Genomic DNA, 22,953 nt, shown 5'->3' on the forward strand with positions numbered 1-22,953 from the left:
TCTGGAATAGAAAGCCACTAGAAAATGTGAGTCTTTTTGCATTGGTTGTAGCCAAGAAGTTGTTTAAGATGTTGTATCGATAATTATTTTGTGGATTAGCAAAGTAGAAGGTGTGCCCTAAAAATTTCCATACAGATAAAGCATTTTAATGGGCTCCATTTTAGGTCATTCATCAAATGAACAAGTTGTCGGAAAGTCAAGAGAAAGCTGTAAACTTGAAGAAGGATTTGGCAGAGATGCAAGAATGGATGACGCAAGCCGAGGAGGAATATTTGGAAAAGGACTTTGAGTACAAGTCTCCAGAAGAGCTAGAAAGTGCTGTGGAGGAAATGAAAGTAAGACAAAGTTTCCATGCTTTGGGTGATATGTAGTTAGGCACTGGCACATTACAGGCCACATTTCATCTTTTCTAACTGGTATATATATATATATATATATATATATATATATATATATATATATATATATACACAAAAATATATTGAATGCAGCCTGTGTTAATATGCAACTGAACTTTGTTAAGCAAGTACTCTGGAGGCAGAAATGATTTGTATAGTCTAGTTCTTGTGTCCTGGCTAATTATGTCATTGAACCACACCCTTTTCCTTAATTGACCATTTTATATATATACTTGACTAACGCACACATCACACATGACTATGAATGACAGTGGGCATTGCTAATGCTGGCAGGCACCTTTAAAATAATTTATTTCCAAAGTCACCAAGTCCCACAGTGTGTGGGACAGAAATTCTTCACATATTGAAATGAAAAGAATAAGCATTATTCAAAGCTAAGCAGCAGGAGAAGTATCAAGACACACATCAGTGTGGAAGAGTCATTGTTTCAATTTTTTTTGTAACTGAGGTACAGAATCAACTGCATTATGCTACAAGTAAAAGTTAGAACCATTCTCTGATTGATCACAAAATCAACTAGTAATGTGATTGCATTTCATAACCAAACTTCCATTTTCACCAGGCTATGACCATTTTCACCCCTTCCCCTCCAACAGACTGATATCCCTGCATCTCTGCCTTCAGCGTTCTCTTGCCCCTGCAAGTGACCCCTTCTCTAGGCTGCTATCCCTTTAGCCCACCCTTTTCACTAGACTGCCATGCCTGCAGTCCTAATAGCATTGGAAAGAAATATATAAATACTGGGTGCTCTGTGGGCCTAAAATGTTTATTCAATGTCAGCTGTTTTTCTCAAACCCCAGTAGCACATGGGAAATAGAGCAATACATGGAATAATGTATGTTTATGCTAAATACACCTTTGTATGAAGTGCTTGCATTTCGTGTAATAGAAACTTATATTTATCCTCTACAGAGAGCAAAAGAAGAAGTGTTGCAGAAGGAGGTACGAGTGAAGATTCTGAAGGACAACATCAAGACTCTTGCTGCCACAGGTCAATCTGGTGGCCAAGACTTGATGCCTGAGCTAAAGGTGGTGTTGGACAACTACCAGCTGCTCTGCAACAGGATCAGAGGAAAGTGCCACACTCTAGAGGTATGGGACTTGTGGTTTATTAAAGACTTTCATTATTTTGAGACTTATTTCCTGTTAGCATTTTGTAGATTATTTAGCTTTTAATGGAAGGGAGATAGAGGATGATCTACTGGGAGGACAGGTAGGCAGGCATATCAGAGGGATGTATTACTGCTGCCAGGGAAAATTTAAAAGCTTGCAGCCTTACTTGCAATCTATGTTCCTTCTGCAAGGTTTCAGCATTAGGATTTTAGGATCAGTGGTCCCCCAGAGGCAGGCATGTATTGATGTGGAGATACTCCTAGCACTGGTTAAAATCAAGTCAAGTCATTTTTATCTGACCGCTGCATCTATAAAATGCATTAAGTGCTTTATACATAAGATAATGGTGATGCAGTTTGGTAATGAATGATTGATTTTCTTGGTCATTGCTTTTTGTGTGTGGGCACTTGTGCAGCCAGCGTCTGATTAGACTTAACAGTTGTCTGTTTACCTCAGGTGACATTTGCATGGGCTGCTTTGTAATCCTTGTAGTATTAAAGGAGAACTAAAGCTTAACTAAAGAAGTAGGCTAGAAATGTTATACATTATGTTTTGGGCTTCTGTACCAGCCCGAGACAACCACAACTATGTAGCAGTAAAGATCTGTGTCTCCAAAGATGTCCCCGTAGCTCCCCATCTTCTTTTCTGCTGATTCACTGCACATGCTCTGTGCTGCTGTCACTTACTGAGATTAGGGACCCACTCACAATATACAGTACACATTGAATATAAATGTCACAATATAAGGCTGATTAGTAATAAATACAGATAATTACTACATGGCAGCACAGAAACCAATGCAACTAGCATCAGAATTTAATAACCTACCCTATAGCATCAGCTTATATTACTTTACGACAACCCCTAGGCTTAGCTTCTCAACAGCTGTTCAGACCCCACTGAGCATGTGAGTATTAGAGACACTTTCCAAGATGGTGACCTCCTCTTACAAGCTTGAAATCCTGGGTCATTGCTGCTATTGTGAAGCTGAAATTTTAGGCTAATACAATAAGGTCATTATATAAAATAGGGTATTATTAACCATATTCATTTTTAGGGTTTAGTTCTCCTTTAAATACCCATGCAAGTTGTAGTCAAACAAAATAGGAACTGCAAGTTGCTCATTCTTTAAGTTTTGTCTGCTTAAGTGAAAGCAACAAGTATCAAAGCATAAACAGGGGAGTGGATCTGAGATATATTGGATCAATATCCTCTTTGTGGTCCTTCTTTGTATTCAGTTATCCCCATAGTTTGTACAAAGGTTCCCAAAAGATATGTCACACTGCTAATTTGCCATTTATTAACTCTGGGCTCCTCTTTAGGAGGCCATTGCAATATTTTGTATTCTATAAAATAGGCTGTTTATTTTTATTTGTATTTATTAAAATGACTGAATGAAGAAATATATAGTATAACCACAATATTTAGAATTATAGCCTGTTTAGCATACCTTTAATTTTTTGGATGTACATTATTGTCATTTTATTATGTATGATAAAAATTGCAGCTATGTTCATCATAAAAATTATTGCATGATAAAACAGCTTTTTGCACATTTATAGTACAGACTGGCATATATTTCATAACCATGGTTTCAACAATTCAGTATTAAAACGGCCATCTCGCAAGAATGTGAACATTTTTTTATACAATATAAAATATGGTGGATGGATTGGACAACAAATTATCACCAACATTCACTTGAGGCCATGCAGGTTTAAGTCATTCAAGCATACACAGAAGCATTAAAGTATGGGACCTGTTATCCAGAATGCTCGGCACCTGGATTTTTTGGATAACAGGTCTTTCCGAAATTATACAGGTTACAACTGCTTGTCCGATAGAATTGAAACGTGGGCATCACTTATATAAGCCCAGAGCAATTCCCAAAATAACCCTCATGAGACAGGAAGTGTACAGTTAAAACCCTGCCTGTGGAGATTCAGTTGTCAGCGCTGCATTCTATCAATGTTAACCACTATGGTGCCATTCATCCACCCATCCTTGACGCACCCCCAGATGCACTGTATTGTCAACGGTAAGGTATATTACAGGATAAGTAACTTAAATTACAGCAAATTTTCTACCTGCCTAATTGAGCTAAAAAAAGTAACCAGCGCCTAACTGTACACTTCCTGTCTCATGAGGGTTATTTTGGGAATTTCTCTGGGCTTATATAAGTGATGCCCACGTTTCAATTCTATCGGACAAGCAGTTGTAACCTGTATAATTTCGCACTCATCAGTCAATTAACCCTTTGGGGAACTGAGTGCTATTACTATGGGCCTTTTGCTCTAACTCACAGAACGTAATGTAGCTAACCGCCATTATGATGCTTCTTATATGATCTTATCAGTTTTGAATACGATCAATCCCTAAGCATCTGGGGTATACTACACAATCCAGCAAACAATGTGCTCCTCCTTATTGTAATTTTAATCATTTTGGTTTTCACCCTTGGTGTCATTTTAATACATACCAATAAAGGTTAAGTTTTACCTTTTTGTTCATGGGATTTATGGAATAACAAATGAGGTGGTGCAATTTTTGGGTCATTCTTTACTCTCTATAGAACATTTATCATATAATACTTGACCCTGCACACCATTTTCTTGGTTTCCTGATTGGTGGAAGGTGCTTTTGACTCCACTCTTTTTTCATTATCATACGACTTTCCATAATTTGGAACCTCATACCTTGTCTACTAAAAAATGATTTAAACATTTATTAAACCCAAAACAATTGTTTTGCCATCAATAAGGATTAATTACATCTTAGTTTGGATATTGTAGAAGCTGCTGTTTTATTATTGCAAAGAAACAGAAAATCATTTTTATAATGTTGAATTATTTGATTAAAATGGAGTCTATTCATAATTCAGAGCTTTCCGGATAGCGGATCCGTATTCAAAAATCATCCATCACACATTGATGACCAAATAGCATTTTTCGGATTGGCATTTTGGCTAATTGATGCAACCTTGCAAATAACCACTAGTGTGAGAATATAAGTGTTCTTATCTCTCATTAGAGGGGCCTGTATTTACAAAGACCATGGTATGGCTAGTCGGTGTGTGAATACAGCTTTACCAGAATGCAATGTGTGAATATTTGGGATAATTCTGATTTTAAATGTTATCATCTTGTGTACCATTTCTGTTTAGGAAGTCTGGTCGTGCTGGATAGAGCTGCTGCACTATCTGAACCTGGAGACAGCATGGCTAAATACGTTGGATGAAAGAGTACAAAATGTGGGAAATCTTCCTGACAAGGCACAGTCAGTCAGCGAAGCGCTGGAGGTACCTGTACAAGGAGAATAGGAGGGAACAAGTTTAAAATAAAGGGGTCAATAATTTAGTTGAGGCAAGAATTACTTAAATGGGTAATATAACCATCTTTTCAAAATAAGATCAATTAATGGGACTTGTGCTAAACATGCTTTTAAGCTGAACAGCTCAGCCTGTTATAGTCATATCTGGCCTGACAATTTAGTTTTCTAGTTGTCTTCTTTTTTTTACAGTTCAGAGTTTCTTCATTATGAATGGTATTTAATCCCTGCCTTTAAAATGGTTTAATCCCAATAGTGCAGAAGGGTTTATTTACAGTGGGCGCATCACTGCACACTGGCTGTTAATGTGAACTGTCACTTTCTCTTCCAAATAATCTCTCCGTCTCTAGTCTTTAGAGTCAGTCCTACGCCACCCGGCAGACAATAGAACTCAGATCCGTGAGCTTGGCCAGACTTTGATTGATGGCGGTATACTTGATGACATCATCAGCGAAAAGCTGGAGGACTTTAATGCTCGCTACGAGGAGCTGAGTCATTTGGTAAGCATTAAAAAGCTATTACTGCCTGTTGTTCCGGCACAACTCAATCTTGCTGTCGTATTTTTAAAACAATGGACAGTGTTTGACAGATTGAGCTGTTATGAAATATTCATAGAATTATGATAACACATTTTAAACCCACCTCATCCTGTAGATATTGTTCTAAACCGAACTTTTGTTTTTTTTTATGAAAAGGTTAATTAAAACATTCTCAGCTCGCAGTTAGACATGTTTTATTTCAATAGAAAGTTGGAACTTGATAGAGGTGTGTCTTTCTTCATCCTTCATTACTATTTATACATTATAACTCCACAGGGAGCTGTATTATCGGTATAATGGTGTATATTGGTATAACTGGAGTTACTGCACTTGATAGACCCCCAACATTGCTTTCCAGTGCTATATTATGATGCAAATGGTAGAATTCTGCTTCTAAACAAAAGAACTATGTTCTTCTGAAATTCCCAGAGGGAATTCTCTGTCTTTTAACTGCTACTCAAGGAATCCGCAATATGGGGAAAAAAAATCTCTTTCCTGAACGCAAACTACTTTTTTGTTATCAAATCCTGCATTGTCTTAACCCATACTACAATCTGCCACATCCCTTTAAACAACACCCATACTGCATCTGCAAGATCATGTATTGCATTGTTACAATTGCTGTGTTATAGCGTGGATAGTTATGGTGGGGAAAATGTATTTAATTTGTGAAACTAAATATTTTGAACATAAGATGTTTGATTTAGTAAGATTTCAAAATCAGGCCCTAATCCTGGATGTTATTCCATCAGGCTGTGAGCAGGCAGATCTCTCTAGAGCAGCACCTGCAGTCCTTGAAAGAGAGTGATCACATGGTAAATGTGCTGCAGGAGTCCCTGGAAGAGCTGGATAAGCAGTTAACCACATACCTGACGGAGAGAGTTGATGCCCTCCGGATGCCGCAGGAGGCTCAGGTATCTTGGCATTTCCTTTCAGGACTGTGAGAAAACACTGTGACCTATGATATTCTCTTAGAGCGTAATCCCATTACATATATCACTGCCCAGAAAAGAAGAAGTCAACCAGTGAGTGATAATATATGTGCATAAATTTAAAAGTACTGAAACAAGATAGAGCGATCGCACACCCACAGCAGTCCTTGGCGATTGTAGCTTGGTGCTCAGTATGAGAGGACACGGCAGCCTCCAAAATGTATCAGGAAAAGGAAATACTGGCACACAAAGCATTTGCAGCAGGTAAACCTTGCTTTAATTCAAAAAGTGCGGAATGTGCAACGTTTCGGGGTCACGCCCCTTTCTCAAGCATACGGAATCATTAGTGAACAAAATATATATAGGTGAAACAATTAATCAATTTACATAAATTATTCACACAGGTGTTTTTTCTTTTAGCAAGTATAAACCAATGCAAGCATGTAAAAATTATAAAAACATTTTTTAAAATGTAGCAAACCACAAACCTCCTCAATTGTGCAATATTATTGTGTAAAATAGTGTCCATAAAATCAATTGTCCATAAAAATAGTCCATAAAAAGTTAGTGATGACCCAAATCCATTCGGGTTTGAAAAAAGCGTGTATGATATAAAAATAGAAGATCATCTTGAAAAAATTCCTTGGGTAAGGTGCAACAATATAATAAAACGCAGCTACAGTTAACTTTCTGTGGAAGGATAATAATTAGCAACAAATGTTGTTCAAGACAAAATGTAGCAAAATATATTAAGCCGACAGTTACTTTTTAACTCACCCTGTACATATTCTGCAGGTACTAATATCTATCCCTGGATGATACTCATAAGTAAGTTCTTATCTGTTAAGAAAAAAGGAACACTGTTTAGGATACAGATAATTATAGTTAAAAGTTAATCCTTCCTGCTCTGTAAAAATTAGATTAATAACTATGAATATAGTACCACAAGACGTTATCAAAGAGCATATGTGAATATTTCTGTGAACAGTTTATAAAAAACAGGAAAGATTGTACTCCTCATTCAGACCCTTGGGACACCTAGGCGGCTACAAACTAGGTGTCCCAAGGGTCAGTGTTCCTTTTTTCTTATATTGTTGCACCTTACCCAAGGAATTTTTTCAAGATGATCTTCTATTTTTATACACGCTTTTTTCAAACCCGAATGGATTTGGGTCATCACATTAACTTTTTATGGACTATTTTTATGGACAATTGATTTTATGGACACTATTTTACACAATAATATTGCACAATTGAGGAGGTTTGTGGTTTGCTACATTTTAATTTTTTTTTAATAATTTTTACATGCTTGTATTGGTTTATACTTGCTAAAAGAAAAAACACCTGTGTGAATAATTTATGTAAATTGATTAATTGTTTCACCTATATATATTTTGTTCACCAATGATTCCGTATGCTTGAGAAAGGGGCGTGACCCCGAAACGTTGCACATTCCGCACTTTTTGAATTAAAGCAAGGTTTACCTGCTGCAAATGCTTTGTGTGCCAGTATTTCCTTTTCCTCATAAATTTAAAAGCCCAGTAACACCAAAAGGCAACTCTTTTTTATATTTTCGCCATAATTCACTTGGCACAATTGTTAGCCCTAAAATGTCTGGTTGTAAATAGTGCATTTGGGTGCAGTTTGTGCCTGCCATGGAAGTAGTGAAAAGGGAAAAGAAAACAGGCAACATCTGTGGGCATAACTGACTAATGGTACTGTGTACTTAACGTCAGCCTAAGTTGCCACCATTTCAAAGTGTATAGCACTTTAATGGGAGAAACGTTGCATCTATTTATGCAACTAGTGCTTTTGCCTTCACGCCTCTTTTATCTGCCTGACCTCTGCAAGTTAAATGTAAGGCTTTCTTCTTATGGTTGTGCACAGCTCTATAAATTATATTTCAGCATTGTCTAGAGCAGGAGTCCCCAACCTTGTTTTACTCATGAGCCACATTCAAGTGTAAAATAATGTCGGAGCGCAACATAAGTATGCAAAAAGTTTCTGGTGCTTCCAGATAAGCCTTTGCTTGGGTATTTGTAGCTCCTATGTAAAGCCAACAAGAGGGTCAATTTGGCAGTACACGTGTTTTTTTTTTTCCAAACAAAACTTGCCTTTAAGTCAGGAAATCAAAAATAAGCACCTGCTTTGAGGCCACTGGGAGCAACATCCAACATGTTGCTCACGAGTTCTGGGTAATAATGCAGATATGGAAATAAATGTCTTTAATTTTATGAACGTTACTGGGCCTTTAAAGAAAAATCTGCAGCTTTGAGCATGATAACCAAATATTGGCAAGTGCTGCTGACTGCTGCCCTCTGCTGGACATATTAGGAGTTAACTGTGTAGTCTCAGTGGTGGTAATGTGGTTTCCCCATACTCTGAAACACAATTAATTATTGTAGCTTATTTTAACTTTAAAGTATTGTATGTATGTACACTAAATGCTGCTGAGCTCTGCAATCTGCTAACCTCTTGTTATGTTGTTGATAAAATACTTTTTCAACCATATAATATAAATATTCTGTGCTATGAATTATCAGTGCTGTTCAGTAAACTTCTCCTGATCTGTAAGCCAAGACACAGACAGTAAGGAGAAATGAGGGACTCGATCATAGAGTTATTCGATTTTTTTAAACACACATTTTTTAATTCAAAGAAGAGTCTCATGTTTAGTCCCTTTAACAATATGAAAAGACCGGTAACTAACTTCACTGGTTATATATATATATATATATATATATATATATATATATATATATATATATATATATATATATATATATATATTCTCAAGTATCTCTTAATCAACCACTGATGTAATACCTGGTACTTCTCTCAAGGTGTCACTATTGCTGTAATAAAAGGATCTACATAATTTCCATAATTATTTTTATAGAAAATCCAGGCTGACCTCAGCGCCCATGAAGCCTCGCTGGAAGAGTTGAAGCGTAGTTTACGACCGATGCAACCAACCACTCCAGAGTCCAAATCCTCACGAGGTGGATCTCAGCTAGATGGGCTCCAGGTAATATTTGTTTACAGTGTGTTTTTTCTTAAGGCACTTATATTTGCTAAATAAAAGTTTTTTCAAATACATAAATGTAGACACGTTTTATTTCTGTCTAATGAACCACACAATCGGGCAGATTTAAGGGCGAAGTGACTAACGCTTGTGACGATTCGCCAGCATTACCGTTTTTAGGCACTTTGCCGATTTACTAACAGGCGTAGCTTCACTAGCCAAAGAGAAGACGCTAGCGCTCATTTGTACTCGATCGCCAAGCGAATTTTCACTGAACTTTTTTTTACTGAACTTTACCTCTTTCGCCAGACTTGCCTTTGCGAGCTCAGACCAGGCAAAGTGCATTGGAGTGCATAGATATTCCTTAATTTTTAGTGAAGAGTCCCAAAAAACGCTGGCGTCTTTTTCCTTTTTTCAGAGTGCATTAGTTCATATGTCAGTATTTGACATAGATCAAAGACCAGACTGTGACCATAGGGATCCTTGTGAAACACATTGTGCAGCTTTTATTTTCAAGAAATGAAGGTGAATTGCCCTATAGGGGCAGTTTTTTTTAGTTTTTTTAAAGACTTTGACATCGGGTTTCTAGGGTCCCATTTACGCTAGTAACCAAGCAGCTGTTTAAAGGTCAGACTATTGGATAAAAAAGGGAGTCTCTTTAGAAAGATGACCAATAACATGTAACAATAATAATGAAAGCCTAACAGTGATGACAGGGGTCAGTGACCCTGAAAATCAGCATTTCCAGATGTGGACTGGAGAGACCAAGAACAAAAGGCTTATGTTTTAATTCAGTACCTGTATTGCAAAGTGCTTTAATAATTACTGTTCACAACAGTGGAGTAATTTTGGGGCATCCCGTCCCCATGTCATTGCCCCCAGTCCCCTATTCAGATTCCCAAGCCGCAAAAGGCGGCAACCCTATTAACAACGAAGTCTAGCCCACCTTTTTATGTTAACCTATGTTATATATTATCAGATTAAGTGGTAGCACCAATCTTGTTGCCTGTTAAATTATGGTCATTTACTTGTCAGACATTTTTGCTGTCTGTGCTCTATTACATTTGTATTCCAAGCCCATGGCTCTTGTCTAAGGCAGTAATTGATGTTAAGCCTAAAGTTTAAGACTAGTATCTTATTTATACCTCACTTGTGTTGCTAAATATGTTAAAATAAGTGGTTCCCTAAACAAAACAAGGCATTGTTTGAAACTGCCCTCCTATTATGGGTCAGTGATTGGGAATACACCTGCATAATCACATATGGAGGCTTATAGAGCAGAATGTGCAAACATATATTCAGATACAAGGTTAAGCAGAGGGAGCAATTAACAGTCATATCACATCCTCAAAGAGCTTTATCTTGTTGGCACAGGATGCCCGTTGTAGTCAAAATACTTTTTCTTATTCAAATTCAAGAGAAGTAACCCAAAAAATGTCACTCTAGCATTAGGCATTCTTTTAAAAAAAAAAAATCTTAGGGATGGAAATCTTTTATTTCGGTAGGATAAAAATGTTATTGTTCATTGCCGTAAACTGCATTTATAAAATGGTTGCAGTCTATAAATTATGTTTTATCGCTTATATAGAGAAAGCTTCGAGAGGTGTCCACGAAATTTCAGCTCTTCCAGAAGCCAGCTAATTTTGAGCAGCGGATGCTTGACTGTAAGCGGGTTCTAGAAGGCGTCAAAACAGAACTAGGAGTTCTTGATGTGAAGGATGTCAATTCTGAAGTCATCCAAACCCACCTAGATGGCTGCATGGTGAGCTCTTTTAGTTTGAATGGGTTTTGTGGGATCCAGTTGCGTTGATCGCAAATGTTACACTGGCACTGCAGCCTATTCAGGAGTGTAGTAAATGCTGAGTGAAGTATTTGCAATCACACGGAGGAGCCATACATTAACCTACTTCTGCATTTTTCGTCTGTTTTCAAAATCTAAAAATCATAAATCTATAGATTTCACTTTATTCGGTGGACCCTAAATAGTGAACTAGTTTAATACATGTGCATCCTTTACTCTTCACAGTAGAAAATGAGAAGATGAATTTGGAGCATTTAATTGATGTATGATGGAACAGATTATCTATAAAAGGTGTCCCTGCCCCCCTCCAGATGCTTCCTTTGCCCTAATAGCTTTGACTGTGGCCTTTTAGCACAGTTCGAGATTTCAATATTTTAAATATTATGCATTGGTTACATTTGAAAAACTTTCACCAGTAGGATATTATTTAAGTGTTATCCTGCTAAATCAAAAATGTAGGTTTCTCTGATTTCCTGCATTCATTCATTTTTTGTAATCTCGGGATGGTTGCTGTCCATTACACATTTTAATGCCTTGATCCACCCTTTAGAAACTATACAAAACCCTGAGTGAAGTGAAGCTGGAAGTAGAGACGGTTATAAAGACAGGAAGGCAAATTGTGCAGAAGCAGCAAACTGATAATCCCAAACTGATGGATGAACAACTGACTGCATTAAAAATGCTGTATAATGACCTTGGCGCCCAGGTATGTGATGTCAATTTGTTCTCTCTTTATCTTTCTTGTCATGTCCAAAAAAATGAACAAATGTTTCACTACCACATATGTTTTTTTTCCCTGAATAATCCAGGGACACAATCAAATATTCATTACCTACATCCTTTGACTCTTGATGGCCACAGTTTAGGAAACTGGTACAAAGATTAAAAAAGTTGTAGGTTGTCAGTGCATAATATATATTATATTATATAACTGCTTTGTAGCTCAGCTTCTCAAGTACATGAAAGTGAATGTATTTGTAGTCCTCCTACCGGATCCACTTTTCTTGTTTGTGCAGGTGACAGAAGGGAAGCAAGACTTGGAGCGGGCTTTGCATTTAGCTGGGAAGCTGAAGAAAGACTCTGCATCATTGTCAGAATGGCTGGCTTCCACCGAATCTGAACTTGTGCGTAAATCCACTGCTGGCAACCTGGGTGCAGATTTAGATGTGGAAATTGCATGGGCTAAAGTAAGAGTTTTTATCATCATATTTAAGATTTTTCCTGAATATGAAGAGCCAGTTGAACTGTTCATAAACATCTAATTGCTAACATTTACGGCTTATGTATACTAACAATATGTATGCTGCTTTTAGTCACAGCTTAACCCATTAAAATGGATTCCTTGATCTTTTTAAGACTGTAGCAGTCAGAGAAAAACATTACTGCACTCTTAGGGGGTTATTTATCAAAAGTCGAGTTTGTGAGGTTTTTTTCTACTTGAATAAAACACACACAACTTGAATGTATGCTTATTCATGAAAAAAACCCGAATGTAAAAAACTTGATTGAATGCAATGGGGGAAAAACCTCAAATACTTGAATTGATCGCAAAAAATGAATCCCTCAAATTGATTGAGTTTTCAAGTGCAAACCACTGAAAAAAACCCTGAAAATCACACGTTTAAAATCATGAAGGCTGAAAATATCTTCAAATGGTTTAAACTACCTCTGCCATTGATTCTACATGACCTCGACAGGTTTTAGGTTTCTAATTTAGGCTTTTTGCCTCAACTCGCCTCATTGGCGGAGCGCCCTTGAGTGTGACTACAACTTCCACAGGCTTCTGTGCAATAAAATAGGAAATAATGGATGCCAGGAGGTACTTGCAGTGAAAACAGATGGAAACAGTATATTTGTCCAAGACAAATGACCCACAGGGTTACTTACAGTAATATGAGGTATACACAAGTATATTAGCAGGCTGAGACAGGCAGATGATGAGACAGCTAAGGAATGTGAGTCCCCTGAGGATTGTAGTCAAGTAGTAAGGCAGACCTCCAGGCAAATGTACCTTGAAGTGGTCCGATCCCACCCCGCGGAGTGGTCAGGGAGAAGGAGTTCTGTACTCTCTATCTCACTCTCCTAGAGAGTCTATAACAGATATAACTCTCTCTAGCTAACCTCGTTCACGGGGTCCCTGCTCCCCGACTCTAAAGGTACTGGTCCCTTTAGGGCAATGGCATTACTGGGCCTTGGTGTACCTCGGCTCAGTGGGCACATCCAGCTGTAAAGAACACCAGAAGCCAAAGACAAAGATCCACCCCTTTCCAAGCACTATATTAAAGTGTGGCAGGAAGTGGTCATTACACATCTTGGCCAATAACTGGGATATGTAGATTAACACTAGATACATGGGCTTTTGCCCAGTAACTAGGGAAAAAGGAGGAAAGGGTAGGGAATTAAATCCATAGGGGCATATTAACCCTATGGGTCCCTACACTACCCTCAAAAAACTATTTTTTGGGGGGAAAACACAACTCGACCTTTAATACATAACCTACATCTCTGTCTCTCGCTATCTATCTGTCTATCTTTTGTACATGTGAATAAAAGACTTATTTATATCTGCATATATTCTGGCACTCGCCTAAATGTTCCTTTAGATAGATTAGATTAGTTATATACTGACATGTCTCATAACATAAAGAACACATTTGATCTCTGTTTTTTTGGATAAGTGTTTGGTTTTTAAAGGAAAAATAAACCATTTTTTAACATAAGCAGCCAATTGAACTTGTGTAAAACAATGCTGGATTTAACAGCCACTAAAATATATTTAGGGACTTTTAAAAATTTAAAAAAAAAGTTTGTGATAAATAGGTCATTCTTTCACGCTGTATTTGTTTGTCTTAACTTAGTTCTTTGCACAACATTAATTAGCCTTTTTAGGTCATAGATCTCTGGCTTTGTCTGCAGCTCGACGAAGCAAAATACTCTCCTGTAATGTTAAACAGATAAAAAAAACAAAAAACAGGGAATTTAGAGAGTTTGTGAGCGTGCTGTGAATAATGGTACTTATTCCTTTTGTAGAACACACTGAAAGAGCTGGAGAGGAGGAAAGGCGATTTGAACAGTGTAACTGAAAGCAGCGCAGCCCTACAGTGTCTGGTGGAGGGCAGTGAATCCATTCTGGAGGAGAAACTCTGTGTGTTGAACGCAGGCTGGAGTCGAGTCCGAACATGGACTGAGGACTGGTGCAATACACTTCTGGTGAGTAAATACATACATGAATTTATTAAATACCAAGATTTTGCACTCTCTGCAGCTGCTGATGATATTTTTATATGTACACAGTTTAATTGTACAGGTATAGGATCTCTTATCTGGAAACCCGTTATCCAGAAAGCCCTGAGTTACGGGAAGACCGTCTCCCATAGACTCAATTTTATCCAAATAATCCAAATTTTTAAAAATGATTTCCTTTTTCTCTGTAGTAATAAAACAGTACCTTGTACTTGATCCGAACTAAGATATAATTAATTTTTATTGGAAGCAAAACCAGACTATTTGATGTATTTAATGTTTATATTATTTTCTAGTAGACGAGGTCCAAATCACGGAAAGATCTGTTATCTGAAAAGCCCCAGGTCCCGAACATTCTGGATAAGAGGTCCCATACCTGTACATGGTTATATAGTTAAGTTAGGTTGAAAAAAGGCCAACCCCTCTACCCCAGTACACTATATACACACACTCATGGCGTCCTGTCTATATACTCACATATAAAAAAATATATATCAATTTCTCTACTAATGGTAGATTTTAGTATGACAATAGCCTTTGATATTATGTCTGTTCACAAAATCATCCAAGTCACTCTTAACAGCATTAACAGAATCACAATATCATCCAGCAGTGCATTCCACAACCTCACTGTCTTCACTGTGAAGAAATACCTACGCTGCTTCAAATGAAAGTTCTGTTCCTCTAGTCTAGAGGGGTGGCCTCTGGTGCATCTAATTACATAATGATTATTAATGTACTATTGTGCTTTCTTTTCAAATTTGGGTTTGGCTATGTGTGGTTCATTTGGCCAAGTCCTTAAAGGACATGTAAAGCCTACATTTTCCTACCATGTATATAAGTTGGGCACATCTCCCCCACCAAAATGCCATTATTTTTACTGCATACATCCCCTCCATTTGCCAGCTCCATCACATTTTTCTAAAACTAAACAGCAGCTTTCACCCAGGGGCCATTTTCTATCTGACACATCATCAATGCATTTATATCTGCTAACAGCACATATGTGATGTAAAGTGCATGCAATTAAAGAATGCAGGCTAACACAGGCACAATTTACAATGATGACAAGTCCTGCTTGGATTGATCACTGTAATAGTTAAGCCAAGCTCAGGAGAGGGGGTTAGGATTTAAAATGGGAACCAGCAATGCCATCTCTTCATTGGCTGCTAGACTGGAATGTGTGTTTATTACACACACACATACAGAACTGAGCATGCTCATGAGCTAACAGCCAAAGGAAATTCCCGAGGGAGGGGGCTGAGTGGGTTAGAGGAGTAGAAGGAAACCTAAGTGATTGAGGGGAATCCGCAGCCTTACTGTTACCCTTTGAACAACCAGAGTGGCAGGTATTTAGAGATCTCAAAGAGGCTCTTCAGTGATAAATTTTTTGTGTGGGGGGTTTACATGTCCTTTAAGGTAGTCTCATACAGGCAGATTTAATCTGCCAATTCAAGCAATCATTAAAACTGATTCAACAGTGTATGTGCCAATGCATATTGACCTCTGATGGGCCTCCCCGACTGATATCTGGCCAAAAATCAGGCAGATGTCTTCTACCTTAGGAGGGCATATCAGGAATGATCTTGCGGTGTTTGCCCATCTTTAGTGTGCTGATGTAACAGTACCCTTGTGCACAATTTTGTGTGTGCAGCTTTTGACCATATCAGTAACACTACAGGTAAAATTCTGCTAGCTGTAATGCTGCTCCCACGAATCCTATTGGCTTTAGGTCTGCTTCCACAGTTCTTTTTGACTAGTCCTTATGACACTGCCTGTTAAGTTTGTCTTTTTTTTTTGATTTTTAATTGTGCATCTTAAACAAGATACACAAGAGCGAGAGAGATGAAAGAAAAGATGTAGAGGTCCTGCTCATAGTTCTCTTCATTAGAAAGTAAATATATTCAATGTGTTCGTCTAGTTTGGAACCCCATATGGCATTGAATTTCTTTGGACAGCCTTTCGACAGATAGGTCAGCTTCTACTTTGGAGGGAATCATTAAAAAAAATTGAAAATCACCTTTGCTGCACTGTTTTTCGTTGGGTTGCATTTCTAAAGGTGGCCATACATGGGCCTATAAAAGCTGCTATTGCATTATGATCTAATCATTGGGCCCTAGGGCCCACGATCGGATCAGTCCGATATCATCCACCTCAAGGTGGGCATATCGGGGAGAGATCCGTTCGTTTGGCAACATTGCCTTAAGGAACATGTAAAATTAAGAACCAATGTTTACACCTGCATTAAATACTTTTTTTCCTCCAACAACTGTGCCAGTATTTCAGATATGTTTAAGTCAGCAAATCTTAGGCCCAGGTCTTCTCTACAACTTCCCACCCACCCAACTACTATACCAGTCACAAAGAGGAGCTGCAACTTTTGGAAGACATTATCAAATACCTTGAAAGGCGAAGTTAATATATGCTGTTTGCATAGAGTTCATCCTCTTCAAAGAGCAGTATATGGCTTTAATGTGGCAGCACATGATATGTACCCACACAAATACTCCAGTTTCTTTCATGTCTCTGAAATAAATAAATGTACGATGCCAGCTTGCAGCATTAGCACTCATTGGTCGTCATTGTTCGAAAGCTTTTCTGCTAGTGACACTTCCAGTGTTTTGTTAGAATCACCAGAGTCAGATGGAGATTTTCGACGAGAACGTTGCTCACATAAGCACTTGGCTTTACCAAGCAGAAGCCCTGCTGGACGAGATTGAGAAAAAGCCAGATAGCCTAAAGGAGGAAACCGTGAAGGTAATGGATTGCTAAACACTACAGATAACTCTCTATAATAACAATTCATTTTCCTGCCAAACGATTTCATTCTGGGAGGTCTATTAAAAGTTGAACTTAAAGTTTAGCTTGTATTAGGCCTCCCAGGATGATGTTTATTTCTGCCTGTCTTTATATAGACATATAGCATGGCGATATTCTATAGAAATAAGGATGAAAAAGGCTTAATTAAATACATTTTATGCATAAATAGTTTTATTTTTGTTTTAAGCTTCCATGTAATAGTTTTTTAATAGTTTGGAATGTTTCATTTGATGCCCTTGATTTCTGTTGTGCCCAGGGAGTCGGTATATATTTCCAAAGATTTAAAAGTTGATTGTAATTGCTATTGAAGGATTTATGTCCGATCTGCCACTGAGAAACGCGAGGAGAAGAAAAATACAAATACATTTTTAAAACATACATTTTAGAAAATAATTAAATAAAACGTTTTTCATTTTTTTTGGTAAAAAGATGCGTATAATTTCTATTGTTGACCATGTGACAATCCCTAGTGAGGGCATTTTATTAATCTAATATGCTTGCTTTCAGCGCCTACTGTCTGAACTCGATGATGTCAGTCTCCGCGTAGACAATGTCCGTGATCAGGCCATAATATTAATAAGCAGCAGGGGCACGTCCTGTCAGGAACTAGTGGAACCAAAACTGGCCGAGTTAAATCGCAACTTTGAAAAGGTGTCACAACACATCAAGGCTGCCAAAGTGAGTGTGAACTGCCGCATTTCATGCTAGCATTCAGCTGATAAAGCTATTGGCAGGGCAGGCAGTTGGTTGGGCACAATGCTAACTCTACTGTTAGCCCTTCTGGTACAATTATGTGAATTATGTTCAACTTTATGTTCAACTTTTTGGAACAATCTGCATTCTGTTTTGCCATCTCAATCATTAAAATAATATCTAGTCCAATATCCAGTAGGACGTTAGGGAAATTGGTTACCATAATTAAGGCCGTCACGCATGGATTTGTACCTAATTTGTTTGAATTGATGTGTGTCTTGCATGTAAACTACTGCACGTTTTGTGTGGAATGTAGAGTGGTAGTAACAATTAAACTAAAATACAATTTACAGTCTTACATTTTAAAAAATTTTTTTTAAAACTCACATAAATTCGAAATTTGACTTATCAAAATTCGTTAATAAAATCTTTTAAAAAAAAACGACCCGAAAACTGTAATCGAATTTGAAAAGAATTTCATCTTCTCCGAAAAAAACTGAATGTCAGGAAGGCTGCAAACATCGGATCGGGTTTTGATAACTCCCTAGTTGAATTTGACAGTTTTGACCATAACCACTAGAGGGGTTAAATGCTCATTTATTAACATTGTCATTTTAGTGGTTTTCGAGGTTTTTGAAACCACTCATTTTTTTTAAAACCACCAATGCCATGTCATTTATTAAAAGATCAGAATATAAAAAGCACAAAAAAAAAGTTAACAGTCCAAATTAAAACCTCAAACATCAAAAAATTTGAATTTTTTGGACAATTACTAGTGAAAAAAACAAAAAACATCTAAACATTTGAATGGCAAAAAAGAAAGGTCCAATAGGACCAGCACATCTCCCATTGACTTCTATTGACAGCTTTTACATGGCAACGTTTTTTCAAATTAAATTTGTGGAAAAAAAATAGAAATTCAAATTTTAGAAATAGGCCCCTTAGCTGGAAACAGATCAATGGTTGTTTTTATTATAATAATTGAATTACTGGTTATAATGGGTAACTGGACCAGTGCATAATTAAGTGTGCAACCAAATATATTAATATAAAAAAAAAGCATCTACCTTCATATGTGTAAGGATAAATTATGACAGAAATTGCTTATAGATAGTATATTAACAAAATTACCCTTTCAAAAAAAACAGGGTTGAATAATTCTTTAATATTTATGGTATTTGTAAAACCATAGTAAATACATAATATTTTAGACAATAGTATTGCCAAGAAATATTATGGGACATACTAGTTTATATATTTGAAGTACAGTCCTGAAATGGAAATTGGTGAATCTATTGGGATCATTTAGAGCAGTGATCCCCAACCAGTAGCTCATGAGCAACATGTTGCTCCCCAACCCCTTGGATGTTATTCTCAGTGGCCTCAAAGCAGGTGTTTATTTTTGAATTTTTGGCTTGGGCACAAGTTTTGGTTGTATAAAAACCAGATGTACTGCCAACCATAGCTCCTGAAGGCTGCTAGTCCACATAGGGACTACCAATAGCCAATCACAACCCTTATTTGGCACCACCCAGGAACATTTTTCATGCTTGTGTTGCTCCCCAACTCTTTTTACATCTGAATGTTGCTCACGGGTGAAAAAGGTTGGGGACCCCTGATTTAGAGCATTGCAAAATATATTTGACTTCCTGTTCTCTAGATGGGAAAATGAAAGGCCAGTTGTATCTTATGTTTAGATGCTGATGAGCCATGAGCCGCTGACACCAGCAGCTGGTACAGTACAGGAATCTGTCAATGCAGAGATCTCTGCGGCAGAACTGGACACATTCGAGGCCGAACTCCTTGATCTTCAGGAAATAGTGGAGCAGCTTTCCCAGTCAACAGATGACAATGAAAAGGTGAATAAATTGGTTATTTGATTCCATAGTCTCATGTAAAGTCTTTACATGGTAAACCCACTTCCAAATCAAAATCAATAATCTTTTACTACAGAAGGAATAAATGAAATTGCTACTTTAGGAGGCATTTTACAAGCAAAATATAAGCATATTTAACATAACTGAATCACTTAAATAGTATGTGCTTGCGTCATGCTTTCTTATACATTTGGCATGTTTTTGTGTGTTTTTTTGTGATCTTTGACTATAATTTGAATATGTTTTACTAAACTATTGCAGTGATTTTGCACCTTTATTATATTTTACAAGGAGAGCTAAAAAAAAAAAACCTGAACAAATGAGGTATGTGTGTATGCATGTAACAATATGCAAAGCTGATGCATTCTATGCACAATAATCTGTGGCCATGTATATTAGCAGTAGATAGTCCATGTTGGATATTGGATGTTCCATTTAGATTGCGCTTCAGCTCTAGCTATATCAATATTTATGTAAGCCAGGATCTTTCATGTTATGTTTAGATGCATCGTGTAGGAAGGGAATTGTGGCATGACTGTGGTTAGCCACAACCTCATCTCTGTTGAGAAAAGCAAAAGCGAAGAGGGACACTTAAAGGACCAGTAACATAAAAAAAAAATGTTTAAAAATTCGTTAGTGCACAACGAAAAATAAACACTAAGACAAAAGAAACTTTTAAATAGCAAAGCCTTTATTAAAAAATAACTTACAGAATGTCCACTTCCTGTCTGCTTCAGAAACGGCGAAAAGGCGACCATCCATCCTGCAACGATCAATTTCTTCTCCCTGGCTAGTCACTGACAGGCATTGCTTTCATCCACCTCCTGGTCTCCCGACGCACACTTCTTTCTGCTACTGTTGTGGGGAAGTGAGTTCGGCTGGAGGGGCCTCCAGTTGGTGGGAACTTAGAACCAGCTGGATCGATGTGCAAAGTCCTGGGGTAGGAGCTGTAGTCGTGTCCCCGCTTCATGGCTGCTGCTTTGAGTCTGTGGCTGCTCCCGCTGTGTGCTCGTTACTGGCTGCTGACACCGTGCTCCCTGCGCTGCCTCTGCCAAGCCATCGCTTGCGGCCCCAGCGCAAGCCGACACTTCAATACTGGTGCCGGCGGTAGTGCAGGAAGCGGAGGGGTAGCGGCTGGGGCAGGGAGCGGTGGAGGCCGGGGCAGTCCGCAGCTCGGCGCTACCACCTGTGACTGCCCCAACTGCCATGAAGCTGAGAGGTTGGGTCCCGCCTGGGCCAGTCTGAGAACTGGAGCCGGCGGTAGTGCTGGTGGACGGACTGTGTTCACTGCCCTCCCGGCTGCGCTGTAGTCTGTACCATTTCCTCCCTGAGGGGAGTGCAGTGCCCCAGCCGCTACCCCTCCGCTTCCTGCACTACCACCGGCACCAGTATTGAAGTGTCGGCTTGCGCTGGGACCATGGGAAAGCAATGGCTTGGCAGAGGCAGCGCAGGGAGCACAGTGTCAGCAGCCAGTAACGAGCACACAGCGGGAGCAGCCACAGACTCAAAGCAGCAGCCATGAAGCGGGGACACGACTACAGCTCCTACCCCAGGACTTTGCACATCGATCCAGCTGGTTCTAAGTTCCCACCAACTGGAGGCCCCTCGGGGGGGGAATGGTACAGACTACAGCGCAGCCGGGAGGGCAGTGAACACAGTCCGTCCACCAGCACTACCGCCGGCTCCAGTTCTCAGACTGGCCCAGGCGGGACCCAACCTCTCAGCTTCATGGCAGTTGGGGCAGTCACAGGTGGTAGCGCCGAGCTGCGGACTGCCCCGGCCTCCACCGCTCCCTGCCCCAGCCGCTACCCCTCCGCTTCCTGCACTACCGCCGGCACCAGCATTTTTTTTTTATGTTACTGGTCCTTTAACAGCAAGGCTACAGGCTTTTATGTCATGTGGGTTTACCACTGCCTGCTGCTCTAAGCTAAGTATTTGTGGGGTACATTGGGGTATATTGTTAGATTAATATAGGATAAAGAATTAGAACAGCTAACAAATTGGTTGAACGTTGTCTGAAAGCAAAACTGGTTTGTATGAATTTCTAGACATGGTGCAGACTTTACAATGGCAAACTTGCCATTGTAATGCCACAAGCATATTTCAAATATTTTACAGTCTTTTCTAAGGGAAACATGTGCAAGTGTCAGTTTACAAGTGACACATTTTGCATCCAACTTTCTAAATTTTGTAAGGGGCTCAGTTATAAACTCTGAGCAAATTTGACAATAAGCAGTAACTCATAGCAACGAATCAGTGATTGTAATTTTCAACTGCAGGTTCAACAATTGATGCAAGCATTTGATTGGCAGTCATGGGTTACTTCCCGGGTGTAAAGTTGTAGAGTTTATACTGTATAAATGAGCCCAGAGAGAGTAGATACGCATCACAGTTCAACAATAAATGAATGGGGTAATATAAGGTGATACCGACTTGTGTTTTTCCAGTAATAGTACCCGTGCAATATCTTTTTTTTTTTTTAAACATTCTTAAGGGATCTAGTGCTGATCATGTAAAGCCCAAACTGTCATTTCTCCTGAGGGCACTTGACAAAGAGTGTTGAGCTCAAAACATGTTGTGCCATTAAAGCACTAACAGCTAGTTCTGCTTTGTGTCCTGCTTCTTCTTTCTTATATTTCTCCTGAGGGCATTGTTATCTTTCTATGTTCTAAAGTACTGTTTACGATTGTATTCAAGTTTATGGGAAGATTTGCTGTCCCAGCTCAGCATAACTTAAAGAATAGGGCTCTTTATAGACCTTTATTAAATGTGAAATTCAAGTTTATTGAGGGAGCTTAAGGTGATTGACATGCATAATACTGTGATAGTGATGCTGTCTGTAGCCCTTTCATTGAATCCATCAGTATCTGTGAATTTACATGTACCAAGCTTTCTTTATCTTATTTCTTAAGATGGATGAGGAGAAGGCTCGCATTGAGGAAGTCCTGCAGAAAGGAGAGAATCTTTTACAGCTACCAATGGAGGACAACAAGAGGGAGAAACTCCGACTAGAGCTGCTGCTGTTGCAGACCAGATACAGCAATGTGAAGGTCTTTAGAGGCTCATCAGTGTTTTATATTCTTGATATATATTCTTTTATCTATAATTTTTTATACAACTCATGAGCATCGTCATCTGATTTATGCTGAGAGTTGAAGTTTCCA

The 22,953-nt window shown here is 38.5% G+C and overlaps 1 protein-coding gene across 3 annotated transcripts in view; it reads left to right on the top strand.

The window, feature by feature from the left end:
• Window positions 1-22,953, top strand: part of utrn.L (utrophin L homeolog) — a 391,980-nt gene that overhangs the window by 123,155 nt on the left and 245,872 nt on the right. For 2 of the 3 annotated variants that reach the window (XM_041562715.1, XM_018263001.2), the window contains exons 26-39: window positions 165-335; window positions 1,332-1,511; window positions 4,696-4,830; window positions 5,210-5,359; window positions 6,151-6,312; window positions 9,230-9,358; window positions 10,944-11,117; window positions 11,707-11,862; window positions 12,173-12,343; window positions 14,187-14,366; window positions 17,028-17,156; window positions 17,727-17,897; window positions 19,610-19,771; window positions 22,702-22,839. In XM_041562715.1, coding sequence (XP_041418649.1) covers window positions 165-335; window positions 1,332-1,511; window positions 4,696-4,830; window positions 5,210-5,359; window positions 6,151-6,312; window positions 9,230-9,358; window positions 10,944-11,117; window positions 11,707-11,862; window positions 12,173-12,343; window positions 14,187-14,366; window positions 17,028-17,156; window positions 17,727-17,897; window positions 19,610-19,771; window positions 22,702-22,839 — 2,208 coding nt within the window. The remainder of the gene's footprint in view (window positions 1-164; window positions 336-1,331; window positions 1,512-4,695; window positions 4,831-5,209; window positions 5,360-6,150; window positions 6,313-9,229; window positions 9,359-10,943; window positions 11,118-11,706; window positions 11,863-12,172; window positions 12,344-14,186; window positions 14,367-17,027; window positions 17,157-17,726; window positions 17,898-19,609; window positions 19,772-22,701; window positions 22,840-22,953) is intronic. The other variant, XM_018263003.2, reaches the window with a different exon arrangement.

Source organism: Xenopus laevis, chromosome 5L (genome assembly GCF_017654675.1).
Source record: "Xenopus laevis strain J_2021 chromosome 5L, Xenopus_laevis_v10.1, whole genome shotgun sequence".
Classification (NCBI taxonomy): domain Eukaryota; kingdom Metazoa; phylum Chordata; class Amphibia; order Anura; family Pipidae; genus Xenopus; species Xenopus laevis.